Consider the following 25414-nt stretch of genomic DNA (forward strand, 5'->3'; position numbering starts at 1 on the left):
ATGAAAACCGTAGGTGGTCCGTGCGAGAGGACAGGCGTACGGCCAAAGCACCGTGGTGGTGAATCCCACCACGTTAAAACCCTTTTTCCATTTCATTGGTTGTAAGCCCTCTGCACTTGGGGTGGTGATGGTGGTGGTCGGTAACGAGCCCGTTTATTGAATGTTTACCTCGCGGTGGGTAGGTTCCGTAGGATTTTTTTTGCTTTGCTTTGTTTCCTCGTTGGGTCCATATTAGTTCGCCTACGTGGCACGATCAGTGGTTCACCACGACGGCCATGCGCGGGGAGGGAGGGGTGATGTTGCTCTATAATTGATCAAATGATTTTTATTCATGATGCTACCCATTCCCGGAAGGTAGGTGTTTGTAACAAGGGACTAGGGAGTATAATTTATCCGTTTTATTAATCCCCTCGAAGCGGACGCAGACCTTCATCCAGATTGTGTCTGATGGTGGTACTGTTGTGCGATAATAGTAGCTGTTTATCATAATTATTTAGTGCATCGTGAATTAGACGCCGCTTGATAGTCTTTGAAAAATGGTTGTTAGTGGTTTTCTTTATGTTTATTGGTTAGAATATATTAATTTACGTTCATTACTGAGTTACTCAAAAGTTAAATTCATTTCAGTTGACATAATAATGAATAAAATCATTTTAAAAGCATCAATTAATTAAAAAAAATAATTATAAATTTAATATAAAGTAGAAAAGTTTTTAATTGTACATGCAATTCTTTCTGTTGAATAACTAAGCGTAAGGAAATGTTTGTACGAAATTCCTAGACAAGGTATTCAAGGTGAAGGCTATCAATAATGGAGGCGCCTGGTACTTGACAAGTAGTTCACTGTCAAATAAATTTCAGTTGAAATAAATATGAACAGAACTATTTACAATAGATTAAATTAATAATAAATAAAGTCAATAAATTTTATATAAAGTAGAGAAGTATTTAATTGTATATGCAATTCTTTCTGTTGAACAAGTAAATGTAAGAAAATGCTTGTACGAAATTCCCAGACGAAATAATGGAGGCGCCTGGTACTTCACAAGTAGCCCACTGTCCAATTCATTTCAGTTGAAATAAATATGAATAGAATGATTTACAATTGATTTTTAATGGTAACAAATATGGTTAATAAATTTAAAATAAAGCTGAAAAGTCTTTAATTGTACATGCAATTATTTTTGTTGAATAAATAAGTGTAAGGAAATGCTGTTACGTAATTCCTGAACAAGGTACAAGACGAAGGTTATCAATAATGGAGGCGCCTGGTACTTGACAAGTAGCCCACTGTCCTTTGCCTTGGTTTGGTTCCTACTAAGACAGAAATGATTTATCGAGCTACTTAGATAATGTTTGTCAGAAAAATTCATGTAACTTGAATTTTTGCTATTTGCAATTTTTTTATCGAGTTCTTGAGAATATTTGAAATTTTACACATTACAAATCAAAAGCCACGCATAAAACTCCACCAACTGCCAATTTTATACAATTCACAGTCTGCAAACTCACAAATTTCGATTGACTCGTATCTCGGGAAACGTTTGAATTTTATTTTGGGAAAAATGAAAATTCAAACCATCCTTTCTTTTACTTGGTTAGTTTTACCAACTAAGCTATGAATATATATGCATATGCTACTCAGAATGATACATGCTGCTTTCGGCTTAACGGAAGGGATGAAAACATAAGCTTCGGGTTCGGAGATAACCGTTTGAATAGCTGAAAATGGGAACAGAATGCATAAAATATCTACTGACAGCAACTGCATGTTTGGCGTTGTATGGCTCTCGGAACTGTTCAAGTAAGCTATTTGTATTTAAATGAGCGTTTGGAGGAAACATTATGCATTAAATTTTGTTTCGCATGAAACATGCATTGTGACAAAGGGTGAACGGTATTTGAATGCATTTTTTCTAGCTCGTGCACCTTAAAAGTGGTTCTGTTAGGATAAATAATATTCACAATTTAATATTGCTCATATTTGAAACGTTGCGTACATAAAAAATAGCATTTAAGTTGAGGTTTATTTTAGGCAGACAGGGCTGACCCACCAATGTTTTGTACCAAATGAGCTCCATTGAGGGATCTTAATAAAACAGTCCTTGCAGGAGGTGAAGACGGAGTTCAAAGGATGCGAGCAGCTCCTATGTCATACATTAATGGTCAATTATAGTAAGAGGATTAAAGAAGACGCCCTACGTTTCGACCATTTATGACGTTGCGGTGACAGGATGGGTGCCGGGTACCGTTTGTATCGGAAGTGTCCCAAATTTCACCCAAGGTTGCCCGGTTTTGATGGTCTTGTGCTTTGTGTGCCCCGGCTTGTGCTTTTACGACAAAGCTGGTACGAGCTGCTCCTTTGCAGATCTTAAGTTATGTTTTGTCCTTCTTTTTTATGGTACGAAGGGAGTGGAGGATCTTAAGCTTTGATGCAGAAGTATAAAATCACAACGGCCCGGGGGCAACAAAAAAATAAAACAACAACACAACTGCGCTGAATAATTCATTTCATTCGCTTAACAGTGAAATGGGAACACATTAAAGGGGCCAAGCGAAATGGTAGATAAACGCCAGAAGAAAGAGTTCATTATTTTCTTATGGAATTCGATTTTTATTTTCAAACGATCTCAACAAATTTTCGTAATTTTCTTTGCATGATTCTTTGTTTTATCCTCGTTTCGGTTTGCTGTCCACACGTTACAGCCAGTTTCGCCGCACTGTCCGTGCGTTTTGGCATACTGGTTTGGTTTTTGGGGGTTGGCATTGTATGGTAAGTCTGTCATTCTTCTGTTAACTAACACAACAGTCACATAAATTGGTAACGCATCGGGAGAAAACTGTACCGTGTTCGAATCGTGCACATTCGCCGTCGCTTCAATCGGACCTTTTGGTGAATCGCAAAAACCGAAAATCAACCAAATGGTATTTTCCTGTATAGATCGAATTGCTGCTTACCGACTAGCATAGTTATTGAACAGCTTTGTTTTGTTGGGTTGTTTTGTTCGTTTTTTTTTTTGTTTTCTTTAAATCCATCGTGTTTTTTTTTGCTGTATTCACCTTGGTGTAGTAGTTTATGTTTATGTGTGTATGTGTTAGGTTGTATGCCTATGTTTCAATGCCGGTCACTGCGGTACTGCTAAACGTTTACACACTGATGTAGGTGATATCGCATCGCCTACTATTTACGCACAAACATAGAACATGCTCTGGCCTAGCCGGTCCTTTTGCCGTGTATGCATGGTGGACTGCTGCTTTTGGCTGCGTTTGTGTGTGTGTGTGTGGTTGGTTTGTGTTTGTTTGTTTTTTTTTTTAGGATAAGTTACTAGTTACATGGCTTGACGTGATTTATTTATTTCGTTAGTTTATCTCTTCTCTTTTAATAGCTTAGGTTTAGTCAATATTCTTAGCCTTCTTATTCTATACAGATTTTGGATCACTCGCTGTTGTTTTTTTTTACTTCTTTTAGCTTACTGGGGCCATGATGATGCCACGGAACGAATGATGGTGTAGGTGTAGGTGGTTTTGACCCACTGTCTACTACTTCCAGCCCCATTGGATGCTTCCCTCGCTATGGTGCATGCTTAAATTCCGATTGTTTCTGTCCTGTTTCGAGCCACCTGTTTGCTGATTAAGTACTGAAGTTTATGTTCTATCTCACTCACCTTCATTTAACAGCCCAATGTGACCGGTGCGCGAACCATTCGGATCACACTCGTTTGCTGCCCAGTCCGGATTAGCTAAGCTACCTGTTGTTGTGATTTATTTAAAAATCGAAATGAAAACAGTCCTAGTTTCTGTAATGCTTTACATGTTGTGTTGCCTTCTATTACATTTCCGATTGCGTTGTTTCGTGTGTATGTTCCACCGGTTTCTTTGCCAGGGTTTTTGTTGTTTGTTTGATCGTTCTATGCTCACCGCTTGGAGTCACGTTAGTCTTCTGTTTTATTTAGAATAGAGTAGTACAGAGAGTTATTAAGAGAACGGTAAGTTTGCTTACACCAGTCTGTAACGCTATTAGCCGCCCGGGGGGAAAAAACATTCATTCTCCGTCCCACGGATCGGCCCGTCCGGTTTTTGGTTGATTTGTTTGATTTTTTGATTTTAATTCCAGCTTTCTCGCCTTAGTAGATGATTTGATTTGGTATGTTTGTTTGATTTTTGAAAGGTTTCTGTTTGCTGTTTTTACCAAGATAGTTAGAACGAACCGAGATTGTTTTCATAAGTTTCCGTTTAGTTGCTGTGACCGTTATCCTAGTGGGTTGGTTGTGCAATGGTTCGGTACTATGTATTTTTGCACTGGTTTTCAGTCGCCTGCACTGTGTGTTTCACTGCTCAGTTCTAGGTACCCTTTCATGCGCCCTTTTGCTTGCGATCGCTTGTAGCAATACTTGTAATACTTACCTACACCCTTCCATACAATCCATTTCGATATCGCCTATCGATATAATGATTTAACTACAGGGCAAACGAGCGCCCACCACCTCGTTCGTTTTGCAATTCCTTTCCTAACTTGCGATTGGAAAACGGTTCGCTTCACAGTTGCACATTTAAACACAAATTCCACCGGAGCAGTATTGTTTTTTTTTGTTTTCCTTCTTCCCCGTAGTAGTTATGTTTAAACCCGTGCCGCGTTGCCACCTGCTTACTGCTAGTAATTTGATTATCTCGTAACGGAAAAACTTAACGTCGTTCACTTTCGGGGACGAAAACAGAACGGAGCGGAACACTAACAAAGGGTTAAGATATTGATAATTCCTAATCTATGTACAACATCACGCCACCCACACGACGGACTGAGAACAACTCAGTTGTTTTGTATGTTTTTTTTTGTTTGCGTCATTCTTTTGACATTTCGGTCTATAAACCGCTTAAGCTCCTCCATTGATATTTGAGCTTGGTAGGCTCCCCGTTGTCAAGGGAACCACGAAGAACAGTAAGATGGTTTCCCCTCGCAGGCCGCATTGACTATGGATCCCCAGGGGCTGGCAATTTCTAGCGATTGGTCCAGAGTCAAAGCGGCCCACGGGGAGAGGAAGGAAAGTTTGTGGCATTGTTTACCGGGGATGCTATGCTTATAGACAGGAATTATCATGCACTACCGGAGGCACACCGCCGGGGACGTTTTCGCGCTTCAGCAACGTGGACGCATCGTGCCGGCTGTTGGCCACGATCTGTCGGATGGTGGGCGCGTACGGTGGACGTCATAGGCGCAGCTCCGGCGGCTCCTTACATCAAACCTGCGTGTGCGAGTTGGCGTGGATCGGATCCGGATCGGTGTGCGTCGCCGGGGTGTAGTACTAGAACGGATACTGCAATTAGTACGGTTCGCTTGCTGTCCGCCAGTGTGGGTGGATGTAGCCACCACTTACCCCGATGCGACCGTTGTCATACTCCCGGGCCGCCGGTGGCATCGTGAGCCGGTTTTTGGAGTTTGAGTTCGAGGTCATCGTGTCGGAGAGCGGTATGCGGTTGCTGGACCGGTTGGAGCTTTTCATGCAGAACTCAACCAGCGCCACCGCTAGCGCGACCAGCAAACCGCCGATGAGGATGTAGAAGATGCCGGCGACGTTGCTGAGCGACAGCTCGTTTCGTGACGCGTCCTGCTTGTCGTAGTGTTTGCATTCCGTCCTATCGAACCACCATTTGTTCAACAGCTTGGTTAGCTCGCCGTTCTCCTTCAACGACAGCACTGCAAGATTGATTGGATCTCTGCAAGAAAGAGAGTAAGAAAGGGCTTATTAAATAAGTTTTATATTTGGATATAACAGGTGGGTTGATAATTGTTTGGCCCAAGACAGTAAAACATTGCTTTTTGCAAAATTATTTTTTTTAATTCAACAACAAGCATTTGTTATTTGCCTCAAAAAAGACCTTTGTCTCGGTGATCACCTTTTGATCCGAGGAAAATTTCGTCTCAGAGTACATCCTTTTGAGATCTGAGAAAAGGAATTAGTCATTGGGAGCCAGATCCACGAAATACGGTGGGTGGCGAAGCATTTCGTGGCCTAATTTATGAATTTTTGCCATTTGTTTTAGTAGTTGCTGTTAATGGTCTTTACTTTCTCGAGATAATCGATAAAGATTATTCTTTGCGAATACCAAAAACCTGACGCCATAACCATGCCAACTGATTTTTGCTTTTTCCCCGTTTCGGAGCAGGTTCATCGCGTCCAGTCCACCCGTGATGACTGTCTATTGGAATTTGGAGTGAAGTGAAGAAGCCAAGACCCATCCATGGTAAAATATTGACTCAAAAACTCGGATTTATTTCGCTTAAACAGCTCCAAACACTGCTCCGAATCATCAAATCGTTGTTTTTGGTCAAATGTGAGCTCACGCGGTAGCCATTTTGCACAGAGCTTTCTCATATCCAAATACCTGTGAATGATATGTCCAACACGTTCCTCAGACATCTTTAGGGTGTCAGCTATCTCCATCAACTTCACATTATGGGTGCTCTTAATAATTTTGTGATTATTGTTTAAATGTTTTCGTCAGTAACCACCTTTTTTGGGCTTCCACTGTGTTCACCGTCCTCAGGGCTCATTTCACCACATTTAAAATTATACGAACACAGCATGCACAGCATTACACAGCATACCAATATTTGATGGTTGATTTTGGTGGAGCAGTGTCCAAAAACTCTTCATCAAGCCACTTTTTGGCTTCGACTGTATTTTTCCCCTTCAAAAAGCAATACTTTATCATCACGCGAAATTCCTTCTTTTCCATGATTACTCAAAACACACAAAAGTTGCATCACACAAAATGCTCTAGCTCATTAGCTTATTGTCCGAGTGCTGTCAAATTTGGACAGAATTCGTTTGAAGGTTGGTACAAAGGAAATATGATATGGATATATATCTTCTAGCGCGATATATGTGTTTGGCCAAACAATTAACAACCGACCTGTTACAAGGGGAAATACACAATTTGTCTGAAGGTTCCTTATAGAGAGACTAAATACCTATCAACTCCCAATACTTGCACTTTCAAGCAAAACTAGACATATCAAGAGCTTACGCTATAAGTTGCTCAAGAATGGTAATTGCATCTTCAAGCTGTGCTACGACCAATACAACAAGGGGAAAAAGCATATTTGCACATTAGCTGAACATTCGGCATGAAATGCTTATTCCTCAAACAAATTAATTCTGTCATGAGGCTTTTGTGTTGGATAAATACACTCGTTATGCCATTCGAACCCGGCTCATCACGAAGCGGGATAAAAAAACTCACACACTAACACGTGGAAGCTACCCGGAGGGCATAGGACACTTTTAGCCATGTTTGTTTTGTTGAGCTGTCTGTGGTGTATCCACGAGGGTCTTCTGTACGTGGTGACAGAATTGGTGAGGCGTCCGTGTGGGTCACGTTTCTGTAGTGGCCCTCGTGTTGGTGCTTCCTCTCGCACGCTGCAACTTTACAACGTGTCTGTTTTCGTGCCGGATGTATTGGCTTCCACACACTCCACAACTCGTTCAGACGAGCCCGGAGGGAGCGAACTGGAAAAAAAGCTTTCCGCTCCCTCGAATCCCACAGAGAGCTTCCTACACGGTGGGACTTCTATTGCAATTGGATCACGACCTTCCATTCATCCGGGGTACTGTGTGTGTAGCCGTCATTCAGCTTTTTCTGCAACTTCGACCGAGACGGCACGGTGCTGAGAAGAGAGGCTTAAGGATGCTTCAGACAGGTACACAATCGAAGCAGCCGGATTTCGAGCGACAAGTCAGTTGATCTTGGGTGAAGATGGTCCGAAGTGTACTTCCGTACTCCGGTGCATACACAACACCGGGTAGAATTTGCTGCAAGTGCAACATAAGGAAAACAAGAAGGCAGGGGGTCGAGAGGTGAGTTTGCCAACTTCACCTCGATCCGATGCGATGGTGACAGAAATACCCAAACCAGCAAAACGTTGAGCGTGATTGCTAATTGTTTCGAAACACATTTCGTGTCGGGTTTTTTTTTATTTCAAACCAAACCACCTACCCGGCCATCGTGCACTTTCCCGTAATGCTGGAAAATTGAATGACTTCGCTTGCACCCCACTTCGCTACTTCATTATGCAGTAGCGAAAATAATGTCACACAGTCTCAATCTTCGTCTGCCGTGACCGGGTCGCTGAGGCTGACCTAGTAGCGAGCGAGATATAGCCTTGCCCGGGCGGCAACTGCCCGTCCCCCGGGGCTCTGTCTCGAGAGAGTGTGCCTGCCAGTCCGGTTTTTTCTTCTTCGGAATTGGTGTTGTTGTTTTGTTTCAAACCCTTCGTTTGCTATTCATTCTTACTATTTGTTCTGCCAGCGAGCGCGTTGCATTTCGCTGACGAAGCAAACAAAAAAAAAAGCAACACGACGTCCGTGGAGTAATGATGCGGAGGGAACTGCTTTTCGTGCGGCACTAATGGGACACGGTCGGTTGATTTGTTTGAGTTCGGTGCACGCTGCGCTAGACTGCACACACACATACACATTCACTCAAACCCTTCCAAGTTTTTGTTTGGGATTCCTTTATGGGGCATCGTTTCTTTCTCGCGTTTGGCGTGGCCCGGTGTGGCACGGTTGGTTCGAATTTTTATTATGTTGCATTTCCATTTTCCGGATTTGTGCTGGTTTTTTGTGCACTTTCCATATTCATTTGTAGCACTGGGCACTGGGCGAGGTTTTTTTTACGGTTTTTGTTTCATGCACCCCCGGGGGCAATCCACTAGGGCAATTTTGCTTGAGCAAAAGTGCACACAAAAACCGGCTTTTTTTTTGTTTGTTAAATGTGTTTCCGTTTTGTCTTGATTTAAACAAAAACAGGATTTTGCTCAAAATGGATTGTGGAGAGTGTACGCGAGGAGGGACGCCATCGTACGTTCGTGCTGGACAAAAAAAAAAGCACACAAACCAAGAATTATGCTGATGTTCGTGCACTGATGGCGGTTGCTTACAATTTGTCGACCTTCGGTCGCTTGCAGCTGTCCCCGAGTGGGGGGAATACAATAGTCACGAGCTGCATACAGCATGCATGCCGATATGAATGCATGCGACCAGTAAATATTTTCGGCATGCCAAAACGGGGAGGATGGGATGGGAGAGGGCTTTCCCTTCCATCGAGCGCGATTTGCCCTCGCGTGTTTGGTACTGGCCAAAACGGAGCCAAAGCATTTTGTTTATAAGGTTTCGTTGCGACAATTCGTCAATTCGTGACATTTCTCACGGAACAAATTATGACCACACGGGAGCAGGACAGCTTTTTTTTTTGTTTGTTTCGTTCTGGGTTTTGTTTCGTGAAAATGGTCAATTTGTTGAAAGAAAATATTTAACCGCAATTGAAACAAAGCAATGAAGAAGTTTGCAAAGTTGTTGGTGAGTTACTGGCATACTATTTAATGACGGTTGATAACGTGAATGGGTTGAGAGCATGAAACAATTTTAACGATAATACAGGATAAAAGTTCGTTTTCGAAATATTCTCACTGATTATATTATAGATTAAATTTAAATTGGTTAAATTAACATTTTAGATATATTTGTACAGCCTAATATCAAGTTTGGAGAAAACCGTAAGGTTATTAAAATTGAGAATGTGTCGAATTCACAAGAATGAGTCTAAGGAGACTTATTTCCCCACACAAGTTGGTTGAAGTTTGAAGAGTAATAATTATCTTCTCGTTGAATACGTTTATCCTTTTTTTTACTAATTTTTATAATAATTTTTCTAATACAGAAACTTTGAATTTTGTATTGTTAAAGTTAACAATTTAAAAATCCTGTTACTGTTAAAAATTGGGTTCAAATGCCGTGTCTCTTACTGAAAGCGACATGAAAGCTTACGAAAAAGGATTATCGCTTTACATCGCTTTCACACGGCTGAATATGAAAAAGCTTTTCCTATGTCCTGTTTAGGAAGCTTTTCAAATGTCCTGTTTTGTAAGCTTAAATTCTGAAAAGGTACAGCTGAAGCTTTTGTGAATAATGTGAAGTTTTCCGCGGAAAATGGAAGCTTTCCATTTTGGAATTCTGGAATTCCATCCAGAGGGCACACGTGTTGTGCAACCGTTGGCGAGGATGGCGTAACACGTTCTTGACCTTTGCTACTTTTCGCTAGCATTTCCCGTTGTGCCCCCGTGTGCCCCTTTCGCACGCCCGGACGGGTGCACGTGTTTACGCAAAGTTACTGCTATTTTTACCCACCGCAATGCTGCGGTGCGCACGAAAGCTCCTCACTAAAATCGTTCGTACGGCTTACCTTAGCGGTGAGCCCAAGGGCGTGGCAATGCCGAACCCTTTCGCGTCCAGGTTCCGCCCGACCTTCATCGTGTCGCACGGCTCCCGTTCGTTGGTGTAGTCGTTCTTCGGTGACTCGATGAGCAGCGCGTACTTGCCCTTCGACGTGCGCACCCGCCGGATGCCCTCGTCGTACGTCTTGACGAATAGGTGCTTGCGGGAGTTCATGTACTCCCACATGCGGCTGTACAGGGAGATTTGTGATTTCTGTTTCCAGGTTTTCCAGGGCAGAGCATTTGGGGAAGAGCATTGAAATTAATGAGCTCCTGGGCCGGGAAGCCAGGACAACCGCGCGATACATACCCGGAAGAAGTCCCAGGTCGAGCCGTGAATCAACGTGCCGTACTGGACTTCGGTTTGCGAGGCCAGATCCTCCGGGGAGTTGATTGGCGTGACCATGCGCTCGACCGTCAGGAAGGCGGCCAGGTTGGCCGTGTAGGACGAGATTAGGATGAGCGTGAAGAACCACCAGACCGAGCCGACGATCCGGCCCGAGATCGAGCGCGGCGAGATGTCGCAGCCCTGCTGCATGAAGGCGCCCAGAGCGAACCAGAATGAGTTCAGAATGCTAAACTCATTTACCGTCGCCTGTGGCACTGCGTCCGGTTGTTCGCCTGACATATCCGGTTGTGGTAAGAGCAGCAGCAGCAGCGCCGGATAGTAACGCACGGTAGCCGAATTAGCCATAAAGTGTGTCACAAAGCAGCACGAGCAGCAGCAGCAGGCGAGTCACACCATGAGGGCAATGCCAATGATGGTCCGGGAAGCGCAACACCCAACGTTTTGGGCACACAAACCAGGTTGGATCGGGCGTTGGCCCGGAAAGGGGGAAGAAGCGGAAAGGAAAACATATGAGATAAGTTACGTCTTTTGTGCGTCCATGCGAGAGATGCAGTGTTTTCCACCGGAAGTGTTCACAACTCATCCGAATGCGAGCGACAACGGTACGTGCCGTGCGCCATCGAATGCCCTCGACTTTGGGCGAAAATGGCTGTAAGGACGGAAACGCACTGCATCCCCGAGGGCGGCACATTTCCGAAAAGGTGAAATGGTGTCCGTTCCTTTGGACAGGGAAATTAATTACCGTTATAATTAACTAGTCGCCATTCGAAGGGCGAAAAGCGTGACACGATGTACAGGACGATGCTGACACCGACGTAGCTGAACAGAACGCACACCTAGGCACCGGAAGGACGTGGATCGCAAACAGAGCATTAGTGTTAGCTGCCGCATTTGTTGCGGGCAATGCATTATTGACCACCTCGGGAGGTAACTTCAAACACGACGGATTGTATGACGGAGTTCGTCGTGCGGTTGACGGAGGACGACATAACACCACCGAAAGCTCGTGTTCCTGCTGCCGCGGGTCACGGTTTTCGGTGGCACTCATTAGTTCGTCCTTAACTACAGCACGCCCGTACTTACCCAGATCTCTTTGGAAAGCGGATTGAGGAAGCTAAATACGCTCGGCTTCTGCTTGACCGGCCGTTTGATCATGATGGAAATGCCGAGCGACATGAACGGTTTGCTGAAATCGATGACGCGCTCGCGCTCGGACGTGATGGTCATCGGGGCGATCGCGAAATCGGCCTCCTTCCGGACGAGTTCGCCCACCATTCCGTCCCAGCCACCCTTGACGTCGGGGTTTTCCGAACCGTACTGACCATCCTTCACTATCCGCAGCTCGTCTGGTCGTTGGGTTGCGACATGAACGGAGGAAGGAAAAGATTCAATTTGAAGTTTTAGGTTTGTTTTTGTCTTTCGCGCCACTGGTGGACATTTAATTTGGCTGAAAGTTGGCGAGCGTAAAAACAGTTTCCTGGGTAGGTAACTCATGAAATGAAAACTCTAATGAAAAGGGATCTTAAGGCAACCGGCGACTGGTGAAAGAATGTCTACCCGAGTAGACATCAAACAAGGATCTCGTCCGCATCTTGGGGGCTAATTGGAAAGTTTTCAAATATAAACTTTGTGTGGAGAGATATTGAAAGTGGGACTATCTTGTCCTTTCTGTTAAGCTTAAGGCTTGACCTTGATGAGGGAATGGAAAAGGGTTTCTTGCAGTGGTTTCATGGTGTGTATAATTGTGGTTGACTATTAGACATTCGAGGAACATAAAGTGTTCACAGGATATGGTTCTTCATTGGAATATGAAATATAAATCAAATACGAGAAATATTGCACTGTTTTTTCTGTGCTTCTAATGACTTTTTGAGACAGTTAGTAAATCTTTTTGTGTATTTCCATTCGGAAAAAAATACAATCATCTTCCAATATGAAGTCAGAATATCGAATCAAACCTCGTTAAAGTGCTTTAAAGCGTATTATGAAACTCTCGAATGTAAATCAACAGGGAAGAGCAACAAGAAGTTATTTGAAGGTTTGTTTCAATCAGAACACAAGTGGGTCACGTGTAATCACCGTATTATGGTTATACCATTCGGAAATGAATGATGAATGATTGCTTGTACTTTCCCATATTACCCGGCCATCAATATGAATAATATACATTATTCCACAACGACTGATTCCATCGAGGGAATTGGCAGCATTAATAGGGAAGTACTTTCAATAGCGTGATGGAGTATTACCTCGCTCCATGAAGGTGCGTTGCTAATGCTGTCTTTAAACGTCCTTTTGACATTGAAAACCTTTTGCCAACAGGCAGCGAGTAATTATATTTATTGAAGATTATATCTTGTATTGCAATGAGCTGAAGATTTGTGTAAAATATATCTTAATATTCGTAAGGTCCTTAAGGTTATAGATTTATTGATTGAGTCTAACATTATTACTTTTACTTGGTGTGAAGTGCCATCCGACTGCGCCCAAAGCACTCGTCTACCTTTTGGAGAGTTTTTCTTTTAACTTAAATGTGAATTACAAAAAACGAACCCTCAACTGATTTGAAGCAACAATGATGGAGGTGAGTTTAAAAAAAGACACACAAACATGGTCAAGTCAATGAAAAACATGATCCCAAAGTTTACATTCTCCGCGTACCACAGCCCATGGCAGTAGAAGTCCAAAATTATGTCAGTTTGGTATCTTTTCACTGGCGAGATGTAAAAGCAAAAGGGAGACTGGGGATGAACTGAGCAAAACGGTGTGTATACGTACAGTTGATGCCGAGTTTTTTCGCCAGCAGCTCGGCCAAATCCTTGCAGTAGCCCTCGAAGCGCTCGTTCGTCTCCAGCGTCTCGCCCGGTTCCGGCTGTCGCAGCATGATGTACGGCTCCTCGATGATGGTCGTCACGATGTACGTCTTGTTCCGCTCGTAATGCATGTCCGTCTTGAGTCGGGTGTACTTGGCGACGACCGGCGCCAGTCCACCTTCGTCCGACCACTCGGCCACCTTCACCATCGCGCTATTCACCGTCATCTCGACCACGTGCAGCGTGTAGTTCTGGCGTTTGCCGTCCTCGTTGAATCTGATATCACCGGTGAGGCCCGAGATTTCCACCTGGTCTCGGTAAAAGCGGGATCGTAAAAACCCCGGCATGTACCCAACCGTAAAGCAGTCACATATCGCGTCGTGGAGCGTTGTAGTGGTGGGTTTTTTTTTGCGTTGATGGCCCAATGCCAACCGTGCAATTGTGGCGATTGTAGTAGCGGCGATGATGCCAATAGACGGGAAGGTGTAAAAGTTGTGCCATTTGCAAGAACGATAAACAGAACAGAGAGAACCGGTGAGTTGGATGGTACAGAGAGAAATAACGAACCGATATTAGCCGGCAGTGGGGTTGCATTTTATGTGGAAGGAAAGCAAGCTTCGCTACGCAACAAACGCAGCGCAAGTGATGGCATAAATAAGGACTGGTAGCCATAATAATGTATCATGGGCTCATAAATCTTGGCTCGATTTGGCCAAGGTACACACCTAGGCAGAAATTGAGCCATTCTAGAATAAAAAAGGGTCTCAAAACAGTCCAATACTGGTGGGTCGACGTTGCAAACAAGCTAATTGTAAGGATTATTTTACAATCAGTTGCAAAACATTGGTAACATAAGTAATTTTTATACTTTAAATAGAATTTTCTAAAGCCTGAATTTTGACAAATATTTAATGGAAATAGAGCAATTGTCGCGTAATTTTATACTCCAAGCAGCCCACTTTGCAGATTGGTGCCAGACCGGTCAGGTGGAAGGAAACAGCTTCGCATTGCTTACCTTGCGCAGGTAGCGGGAAATTTTATCACCGTGCTCCCACGGGGTGACCCAACCTTTGGAGGTGTTACAGTCCAGTGTTCGCGTGCCGTTGGTGGGAAGGTTGAACGGTTGGCCCCGATTACGCATCGTGTACGCTCGGAACTGGTCCGGCTTTTTGCGCATAATCTTGGAGAACGCCTCCACCAGCACGAACACGGCATCGTACATGAGGGCCGCCTGGGCCGAGATCAGTTCCTTGCCGGCGCCCTGCGATGTGGTCGGATCTAATCGCTTCCATCCATCAAGAAACTCCTTGACGTACTTTTTGCTCGTATCGACGATACGGAAGCCGGTGATATTGATTGCTCCGTACTCGATAACTTCACTCTCCCAACGATCATCCATCACCTGCGAAGGAGGAAGAGAAAAAGAGAGAGAGTGTGTGTGAGGGAAGCGCGGGTTCCGTGTAGAACAGCAAGATAAACCGAGGGATGGGTACATAGATAATGTTTTGAAATCACGCAACAGGAATTCGGAGACCTGTGTGGAGAAGCAAAACAACTTTAATGCACCCAGATCTGAATGGTTAGAGGGCGATGCTATGCTCACTGAAAACATTTAGATCAAACAACTCCTGAAACTGTTTTATAAACACCAAGTTCCTTAGAGCAGCTCATAATCTGTGGAAGAGGAGAATATTTAATGTGGTTTGAGATGACTCTGCCATCGTCAGAATGCTCTAGAATGTTTCTGACTTGGTACGATTGACAAATATATGCAAAATTGAACCAACAACTTGTTTTTGGCTTTACCAGTTCAGTCGTATATTCTCTTTCCGATGAAATATTTTAAACATTGCTGAGGGAGCAATAAGATTCGTTTTTCATATGTTAAAATGGTACAAAACACAGCATGATACCGAATTGAAATATCGAACAAGAATTTGTCCAAGCGACAATCTTCACAAGATGTTGGGAAGGAGATTGAAATGCCGGCACTGATACTGGCTATAACAAGAGCATGAGCAGCGGGCTTATGCATGTAGACTTCAACATTGTTAGGTGCATGAGTGTAAAGATAATAGATAAAGCAAAGCTCGAATGTGACTGCCAAATCCCGGCGGCAGAAACTCCGTCCCGAGCCGTCAAGCGTCACTGACAGAAATAACAACGTCCAGAGCGAGAGAGCCGATGGAAGGAATGGAAGTAGAAGAGCAGTCTATTTATGTTAAATCATATAAATTGACTGGTGGCGAGTTTGTACCGAGTTTCACTTCTCGGTTCTATTGAATTGATGTAAGCCCAGCGGGGAAGCTTGGAAGCGCATGTTTTGCCTATACGCATGTTGATGTCGGTTCCGGTTTTGATTGCAATAATACGAACCAGCTGGAAGGGAAAGGCGAGCGTGTATACGTTCTGACGAGTTATGTTCCCTTGGCTGATGGCCACCGGGTGAAATACGGAATACCGATCGAATAAATTTAGTCAATTGAAAAGAGTGAGATATCGAACGGGATGCAAAGAGAAAGAGAGAGAGAGAGCGATGAGATGGAGGGACGGTTCAAAGTTAGGTCCGATCGATCTCGAATTCTAAGCCAAACACCAATATGAGCACTCACAGAGCCCACCAAAATATCGTTCGTCGGAAGGAGAGCGCTAGGACTGGCAATCCTGACCGAGGTTGCGATAAAATGCGAGGAACCGTAAAAGTTAGATAAGATGGTAACTGATAGATGGAATAAGGATACATGATAAACGGTACATGATCAACGAGATGGGTGGGCCGAAGGTCGTTAGTAATAGTCGTTTTGGTAATGCTATCGAAACCGAGGCATATCGTGTTACAAGAAAAGCATTGAACAAATCGATACGTGTGGCAAGGGAAAATGTTTGTTAAAAATAAATACTCTCAATGCTTTAGCGATTTCAGCGATGTTCTGGGTGTTTGATATTTCGCGCAAATTTGAGCGGATGTTGCTTTAAATATAAAAAATAATACATATGTTCTCGAAAGTTTACATATTTACCAAATAATTGCTTAGAATTCTAAAAAGACGACTTACAATATTTTTCGAATCATTGGAAATCGTGAACCACTGGGCGCCTCCATCGAAGAGTTTCCGTGACAGAAAAAGGCTTCGTATTTACAATGTTTTGAAATTTCCGTTGAATTCTAGTCGAATCAAATACATTAACATTTTCTCTTTCATGTGGTTTGCACACCTTTTCGATACAACCTTGGCAATCGTAGTATTGTCATGGTAGATTAAGGTAAGGAACAATTGAAGCTCGATACTGAAATCCCTTGTTTGTGGTTTTGCGTCACATCGAAGCAATCGAATATGCGAGAATTTTCCGTCACATTTGAATGGAAGCGTCTGAAAATTCTCCAAACAGCAATTGTTTATGTTGGTGGTTCACGGAATAGTCAATACAGAAAGCCAGATTCATTACGACGCTAACTAACTGGTCCTCGTGAAGGCTTAAACAATCCAACCGTCAATATTATTTCAGGCGACAAAGAGAATTTCATTCGCCTCAGCGATCGTCTAGCCTGCCGCTTTGTCCTGTAGGAAGTCGTCGTGTGGAAGAGCTATCGAAACGTTGAACAAACAAGGTACCAAGTTTGTTTTATGTCGTTATGTCGTAGGACTACATTTGATGTGGTTTTGCAGTGAAGTAGACATGAAACAATCAGCACTTTTTCTGTAATGTTGAAACAGGTGACTCGAGTTTCCAGTTACCTTTAACTACGCTATTAATTTTCCCTTTTTGTTGCAAGATAAACAAATAGTGAACTTAGTTAATAAAACATTCCCACTGCATTTCATTTCGCAACTCCGAATTTTGGAACAGATGGTGGGATTGAGGAAACACAGACACGGTTTCAATGATCGCTTGTGAAGCAGTGACACTACCAACACCAACATTTTGTCTCGCCATGTGTCAATTGCGCCTTGTGTCACCTTAATGAGGAAAGAGTAGGCTCAGGAATACAATCCACTTAGTACGGGGATCTTGTTCTGGTTAACCAGTTTTGGTTGTGTTTCTGGTGTCGTATTGCAACGGTGCGGTAAACAATTCCGAAAGCCCTTCGAGTGCAAGGTAAACGAACATAATTTATCGTTACTGATGACGATGATGAACACGATGGGATGTTGCTGTGATTGCAAACCATCCAGTCAACAATGGATGACCATTGCTGCTATTAATGAACTGATTGGAACAAACATGTAGCACCTTGTGAGTGCGTTTGAAAATGTCTTGATAGTGGACAAGCAGTTGCTTCAAACGGACACTCCGTGTAACATGCCATAATGAGGCTGATGGACAGCATCTGGGTTTAATCAGATATCTGCTGCACTGAGCTTAATTCCTTGACTAGTTTGTTGCAAACAACACGCATTTGGGTCCGTTTGGTCATGAACAAAAACAAAACTTCTGGGAAATGGAAAGCAAATAGACATTTTTGGTTGAAAGTCAATTTGTTTCGTTTGCCACCGGGTGGTTCATCTAGCATTGCTGCAATCGTCCGGTTTTACCACTGATATGACACGGTGCCACTCTTATAGGCCGACTACCATCCGTTGATTGTACAGAAAAACAAGGAAAAACACGAGAGCTTGATGATATTGTATATGTTCAGAACATTGTAAATACGAAGCCTTTTTCTGTCACGGAAAGTCTTCGATGGAGGCGCCCAGTGGTTCACGATTTGAAATGATTCGGAAAATATTGTACGTCGTCTTTTTTCGCAAACCAGAAATCTAAGCAATGATTTGGTAAAAAATGTAAACTTTCAAGAAGTGATATATTATTTTTTAAATTAAAAAAAAAACACCTGCTCAAATTTGCGTGAAATATCAAACACCCATAACATCGCTGAAATATATTTTTTGGGGATCAAAATGCATACAACAAACTTTAAATTCCAATGCGCAACTTCATGTAGCAGATGAGAGAATATTTCATTTGGATTACGATTGTTTGCAGCAAGTTGTGCAAGTTAGTGAAATTAGAAACGACTCAAGTTGGTACAAAGTCTTAACACGGATTGCACCGAGATTACATGACCAAGTTTGCTTAAAATGATGACGGCTTTTGATTCTTTTGTTTCCATACAGCCTTTTAGGGAAAAAGCATTGTGATTTACTTCGGATAAGTTTCAACCATCCTCAATGAGTATTGAATTTCATACTGTGGCTTATTGTCTATTTTCCAGTAAACTTAACACAGAACAGACTAGAGAGCTTTTTGGAGAGCGCCCTCACCCGAGGGCGCCTAATGAGCGAAGCATCGGTTTCAGTGTTGGTGTTTGATACATGCATCTAAAAACAGCTTTCATTTTGGTTGAGTGTATCATATTCCCATCCACAAAGAGGCATTAAAAATTGGAACTTTCGACATGTTCGCCATATTCTATTTCAAAAATCTTTTTTCGGCAGCTTTTACAGAGTATTACCGAAGGATGTTGAGATGTTGACGCACGCTGGACTATTAGAAAACTTCGTGCAGAAGCTCAGTGATTCCTATAATCGACATTTTTGAAGAGCGCTGGAAAGCTCTTTCTGACGAGTAAATGCTCAGGAGTTGAAATGAAATGAATCATGCTTTGTCGACCATCAATGGTTTTCAGCGAATGATGTTAAATCTGCCCGTTTAACCATTTCTGGAACGGATGATTGTGCTCATCGCAAGAAGGTCCACAGCATTGATACCCAGAAATAAGAAATAATTTTCGATTGTGCTACCTCATGCCCATTATAAGATGGATTTAAGCAAAACGTATCCCTTACCGAAAATATGATGTGCTCTAATTGTAAAATTAAATATGAAGGAAGTTATAACAAGCTTCTCTTGCAATGTGCGGCTATGAGCTCCATACAAGACTCTCGTGTTACATGCCCGAACAACCCCGTACACACACTGGTGCTCTCGCCCAACAGAAGAGCAAACAGGATCATTCCAAGCCAAATATATTGCGTTGACTTTAATGAGCAGAAGTAGGGCAATGTGGTTCCTTTCCCACCGTTTTACCGGATGTTGTTATTCCTGCTGCTTGCACCTTACGCTTCCAGATGATTGAACCATTTAACGAACGGTATAACGTGAACCGTCTTACCCTAGGTCCATCCGGGGTCGAATCTAAGTCCAGCACCGGAGGATGTACACACAGTATTTGCGGTTGGGTTATATTAAGTCCCTTAATTGAAGACTACCTTCAAACAAATCACCGCGGGCAATATGACCCTCTGATCCCTTTCCCGGCAATGGTTGCGGTGAGTTTACTAACGTTTAGCTACTACACCTTCTGTGTTGATGTATGCAAAACCTATTTAAGTTTATGTTTATTTTATATCCCGATACTGCTGCTTCCATGAGATTCTTTTGTAGCGAGGGAAGTTTTGATTTGGAAGCTAGAAAAAGGACAAAATGAATCAACAGGAAGGTGTATGTAATGGCACTGAGGTTGGCTTCGTGTAAAGTGACTCATTTAGACTCAAATAATAAAGCTACTTCACACCATATGAGCAATTCTAATGTGATATCGATCTTACATTTCTGGGAGTGGACTACCGGTGCCACTCAACATTACCAAAGGTCGAGGTATTACTACTTTCCCAATCTCGCACCAATTTATTGTTACCATAATCCTAATGACACCTTGTTAACGCTTTCGGTATGGCTTCATGTGATTCTCTCAGGTGTGTATGTAAAGGTTAGTTAATTTGGGTTGATATTTGCATTTGGCTTAAGGAGACAATCGAAGAGGTATTGCTGAAACACACAGCCAATCTGTAAGTCCTCATGATTCTCTTCAAAGCTTCGAACGTTGCTTGAGTGACAGTGTTGTGGTTGATTCTCTCATTATCCCCAAAATCATCCTCACGACAACTTTGGTAGCGCCTTGATTGAGCCAATCACCAATCACCATTGGAGCCACCACCGTTTGTGTTGAGAATGCAAAGCCGGTTCTTTGTTTTAGTGGATGTAACTGAAGCGCCGGTGCACCTTTCCATTTGACTTGTATTCCTCGAAACAGCCGGCAATTATTTCTGACTGTCGGTAAGCACGGTCCATGCTTTTGTGAGACTGAAATGACAATAACTATTTCTAGCCGCCCGAACGCACTATGGCGGTGCTCTCTCGGCACAGCTTATGTTCTTTCCATCGAAATAGAAGGTAATTTCATGCAATGTTAAACAGGACGTTGGATCAGACAACCCGCTCCACGGTGTCTGGTAGAATCGGAACACAAGCCCCCATGTAGTTTGATAGTGCTACTAAAGGGAATATCTTGCTCGCTTTCCTCCAGATGGGTTTACAACATCTGCGAGCAGGGCGCTGGCAATGAAACTAACAAGAAACGCATTAAAGAAGAAACTGCTTAAAAGCTCTCATCAATGACGTCATCGGGCGTGAAGAGGGCATTAAATTTGATTTTGATGGCTTCCAGGGGATGCAACCGTAAGAGAAGGCGACGTATCAAAGTGCTATCAAGAGTAGCGTGTGAATGTATTTGTGGGCTCTGTGGTGCCCTTGAGTAATGCGAGTTGTGGATTAAGCCGTCCGGTGGCGGAAGGTTGCTTAAGTGGAAAGCATAAAATCAGTAATACTAGTTTTACTGCCCACTGTGAGCCGCAGGTCATGCTCAGTGCTAGAAAAAGGCTCATTGCAAGCTTCCGAGCCATGGCTGCCCGCCAGAGGACGTGGCAGTGACGTTCGAGAAATGAGGGTTTGTTGAGGATTTCTGTAAATGTAAAGTCACACCGGAGCAACAGAGCAATCACTGGCGGCCCCTTGGATGTTGCATTTCTACATTTAGAACCCGTGGGCTAACGGTCGTGTTCCTATTGGCCCCACTTCGAGCGGACAACAACCCTTTCGAGATGAGATTAATTTCACGCTCAACAGTACACCGAGAATAATGGAGCAGATGGGAAAGGAAAACTAATCACTGGTTTGTGTTATTATTACTCTACGAAATCACTAACTGATGCGAATTGGAAACGGGAGACAATTTGCTATCTATCCGCTCAAGCTACGCAATCGAAGCAAAACTCAAAGTTCGATTTGTATGTAAATGTTTCTCACTGGCTGAATGCGTCCCGTTGCCAAACGAGCGTGGGAGAAATAGAGCAGAAGAAGTCGAGGAGAGAAAAAAACAACTTCGATGGCAAAGAACGAAAACACTTACCAACCCACTCAGCAGATAGTGGTAGGTGCGCTTGCCGAGCGTGATGTCCCGGACGTGACTGACCACGATGTCCTTGGCCAGCTCGGTACTGCAGTCGAGGACGATGTGCTTCCGGGACCACCGGTTCAGTTCCTCGATGGTGCGCAGGAACTCTATCGCATCGCTCACGTTCGCTATCCGCTTGACCGTCTCGACGTGGAAGGTTTCGTTGCCCGGCCGCAGTCCCTGGTAGATCTGCTGCAGCCGCAATAGGCCTGTGGGAAAGCGTGGAATAGCAAATCGGGAGAGAAAGTGAACAGAAAGATAAAATACATGCACAATACTCGAGGCTCCGTACAACAAGCAGAAAAGTGTCTGCTAAATCAGGGAGATGCCTCACACCTGCAGACGGTCCCCAACCCGAAAGTCCAATTTCCACGGGCAGCTTTGTTGGAATAGGGGACGTAAGGTGATGTTAATTGACAAGTGTAAAGGTAAAAGTGTTCTCTCCACTGTGGCTTCATGAGGCCCATTAAGATACGTATCCTCCCAATCATGGTGCTGTCCCGAATGTGGGACAAATGGGTTTTACTCCGACACACAGGGCTCGCAGGGCTCCAGGGTGACAAATGAAAATTGGCATACGTACAGAGAATAAATTGTATTGAATCAAAGCCTTAGGCGATGTTTTTTTTGTTCTGTGTAGTCCCAGTGTCCTTCGACGAGTGTGCCATAGAACGGTGGAAGGATAAACCGGTTAAACCAAATAGGTAGATAGAGCCCGAAAGGGACTGATAGACCGAGATGCAGAAAAAATGGGTAGCATTGAGCCTAGCTGCATCTCGGTTATTTCCTCTTCGGGGGGTTTCGACCCACAGTAAGTTTCTTTTTCGAGCGTTCATTGAAGAAAAGGAGCTTCTGACGGGTGACTCTTGGGAACAAAAGGAATCCCGGAAGGGCTTAGTAAAGTTGTGCTTGAATTGTGTAAGGCGCCTATTTCTACCAGGAGTGAATAAAGTTCCAGTGCTGTATTCTCTTGCCAGACTACTGTCACCGTTTCTCGATGATGGTTCTGTTTCGCTTTCGCCATTATCACCAGACGCATTAAGTTGAACGATTGGACAACGGGAACTAGAACATGTGGTGGGAAACACTATGCGGGACACTATTCTTGAATTTGAAGTAAGAGTCTAATTTTAATACACCGTGTGTGCGAATGTGGGTCATACACATAGGAGAAAAAGGTATGGAAACCATCCTCTTGAGATTATAGTTATTTACACATCTGATAACTGAAAAACAAGCAGAAATTGAAAAGAAAAATGTTGAGCATTAGTTCTCTCTTTGTGCAGTGGAGTCGTTTGGAAACTCAATTTCTTCACAGAATGCTTGTGTAAGAGGCACCAGAATCACCCACAAAGCTAATGCGCGTATAAAGAAGTCATCGCGTGGAGTTGACGGTGAGATCGGCGAGGAGAAGGGATGATAAGGAATTTTCTCTGCATGAGAGCTTCAGGAGCGGAAGAATTCTCCTTTCGCGTAGAAGATTTGAAAAGACGCTATCTAGCGCAATGATGGTTGGTTCCGGAAGTGAGCGCGTTCCGGTGGAAGTAACGCCAATATTCATACGTAATATTAGCGCATGACAAAATGAAATAAATTAAATTAAATTGAATTAAAAGTTGCTCAGCACGACGGCACGAAAGGGTGCGCGTGACCTTTCCATCGGAGTTTTTCAGCAAAACACTAACGGCACACGAGATGGAAAATTAGAAAACGGAAGAAGGAGAATAGGAAAAGCTCGAGCTCGAGGATCGGCTGGTTCAAAACAACGTGCTTTTAAAAGTCATTCACTGGGAAGCATACAAAAATGAATTTGTGGTTCCGTTTGTGGTGTTTGGGTTGTGGGCTTCGTGGATTTTAATGTGACACTAGAACTGGTGGCTTAGTTCTAAATTAAAGTGTATTTTATTTTGATGCACTTGTTTTGCCTTTTAAAGGACGTTTTTGGTTAAGGCTGTAGAACCTAAAAGCTTTGTGGGAATGATTTTTTCCACTGCCAGTTCGATATTTATTTATTTTTTTTTGTTTGTCAAGAGCGACCAGGCTGTATTGCTCGATGTGATATTTATTATTAATTAAAAATTTGGTGTAATTTCAGAGTCAACAGGAGTGTGAAAATGAGTTCCCTGTTTCCAGCAGGTGCAATATTTCACCTGATGTAGGTTTTTTCCGTTTAATTAGGCGACGTTTCGTGACAAAAAAAGAACACTGCTGGTTTAAAATATCAATCACGGGCATACCTTTCGAATTCTTTTGGTGCTGGCAACGAACATCGCCGGCCCGTTTGAACCCTTTTTGCCGATATAATTAAGATGAAATTGATTGAATCGGGAAGCATCAAAAGGACATTTTAGACGTGCAAAGTTCCGGGAAGGGTTGAAAAAATTAAGCGGGAATATTTTGCACGGGACGGTATTTTGTGTTTGTTCGGTCTTCTTCGAGCCCTAGCTGGTCCATCAGTGAAGTTTTACTTCAACTTCTTCGATGTTTTGGTTATCTGGCCCTCTCGTTTCGTGTCGTTTCAGTCGTTTCCGCTTTGTTCCCGTAGGCAATGAAGCTTGAAGGTCGTAATGATTGATGAGTTCTAGCAGCTAGTCCACTTTGACGATATTTAATTTAAAAAAGCTCCTCTAACTAGCATGCCGAACAAAGATAATGACCTTCAGAAAATTTCGTTAAAGCATCCTCTGTCTGGTTGGTAACCAGAAGGTTATAGGCAGAGTAAAATAAGCAATTAATAATAATGTCTTGCCAATTTCACGAATGTCAATGCAAAACATGTTCATTGGAATTAAAGAATACGATTAATTTCAAGCAGATCTAAAACATATTTGATCAGGAACCGGGATCGAACGTGCGGTTAAATTAGAATGTCAATGACAACCAACACAAATAATCAAACGTCGTAAGCATATGAGTTATGATATACTGTATAACTTTTTTGTTATCGAACTCAACGACCCAAAGCCATCTGTATTCATAATCATCTTATCAAATCCTGCACTCAACCTCGAATCGAAGAACGTCACAAATTGATATTTGTTCGCTTGTCCCAGTTTTTGGGACCCTTTAACTCAATTCCTTGGAACATGTTGGAATAGCAAATCTCCCTTCACAGCATGGTTTGATCCCGTGGTACATCGTCAAGACTAGATAGGGAAAGTGAGAACATTGCTTCAAACGTATTACTCTGGAATTCGGAAAACTCTCCCTCCACCGAACGTTGGTAGTGGTGGTTTGTGCGTTCCCCTAATCCGGCTTTTTCAGCTTTGGCACTTCGTTTAACACCTCGACACTAACCGTTGCACAAAACACAGTGTTCTCGACACACTCGTCGTCGTGTGTATGAGGTGTCAATGATACGGCGTAGACGGCACGATGTGGGCCCGATGGAAGTGCTAGGAACCGGCGGAAAGAAAAACCAGGCACGATCAAACGATAGGCTAAAGTTTTTGCTCGCAAATTTCCTTCCCTGACACAGTAACGAGGGCTTAGTATTTCCAAACAGTATGGCGTTGATAAAGTGCGCAGCGAAGCGATGGGCGGCTGGCTGGTTGGAAGGGAGAAGAATTGTGGGATTATGGCCGGGAAAATAACGGATGAATGCGGAAAAGAGCTTATTTATTCGGTTGGACGACATTCTCATACTAATTACATCAGGCGAGAAAACACCGCAAGAGCAGAACAGAACAGGGGTCGACTACAGTCCGATCACTAAGCGGAGAGGCGTCAAGGTGTAAGTGTGTCCG

General features: G+C 43.3%; 1 protein-coding gene across 2 annotated transcripts in view; it reads right to left on the reverse strand.

The window, feature by feature from the left end:
• Window positions 1–2601: 2601 nt before the first annotated feature.
• The window catches only part of LOC128305866 (glutamate receptor 1-like), a 55370-nt gene continuing 32557 nt past the window's right edge, over window positions 2602–25414 (reverse strand). The window contains exons 4-12 of one of the 2 annotated variants that reach the window (XM_053043492.1): window positions 21624–21877; window positions 14448–14834; window positions 13398–13740; window positions 11703–11965; window positions 11370–11455; window positions 10581–10914; window positions 10240–10484; window positions 5373–5712; window positions 2602–5300 (exon numbers count right to left, since the gene is read on the reverse strand). In XM_053043492.1, coding sequence (XP_052899452.1) covers window positions 5235–5300; window positions 5373–5712; window positions 10240–10484; window positions 10581–10914; window positions 11370–11455; window positions 11703–11965; window positions 13398–13740; window positions 14448–14834; window positions 21624–21877 — 2318 coding nt within the window. In that variant the 3' untranslated portion in view covers window positions 2602–5234. Of the gene's footprint in view, window positions 5301–5372; window positions 5713–10239; window positions 10485–10580; window positions 10915–11361; window positions 11456–11702; window positions 11966–13397; window positions 13741–14447; window positions 14835–21623; window positions 21878–25414 lie in introns of both variants that reach the window. The other variant, XM_053043491.1, reaches the window with a different exon arrangement.

Source organism: Anopheles moucheti, chromosome 3 (genome assembly GCF_943734755.1).
Source record: "Anopheles moucheti chromosome 3, idAnoMoucSN_F20_07, whole genome shotgun sequence".
Lineage (NCBI taxonomy): Eukaryota > Metazoa > Arthropoda > Insecta > Diptera > Culicidae > Anopheles > Anopheles moucheti.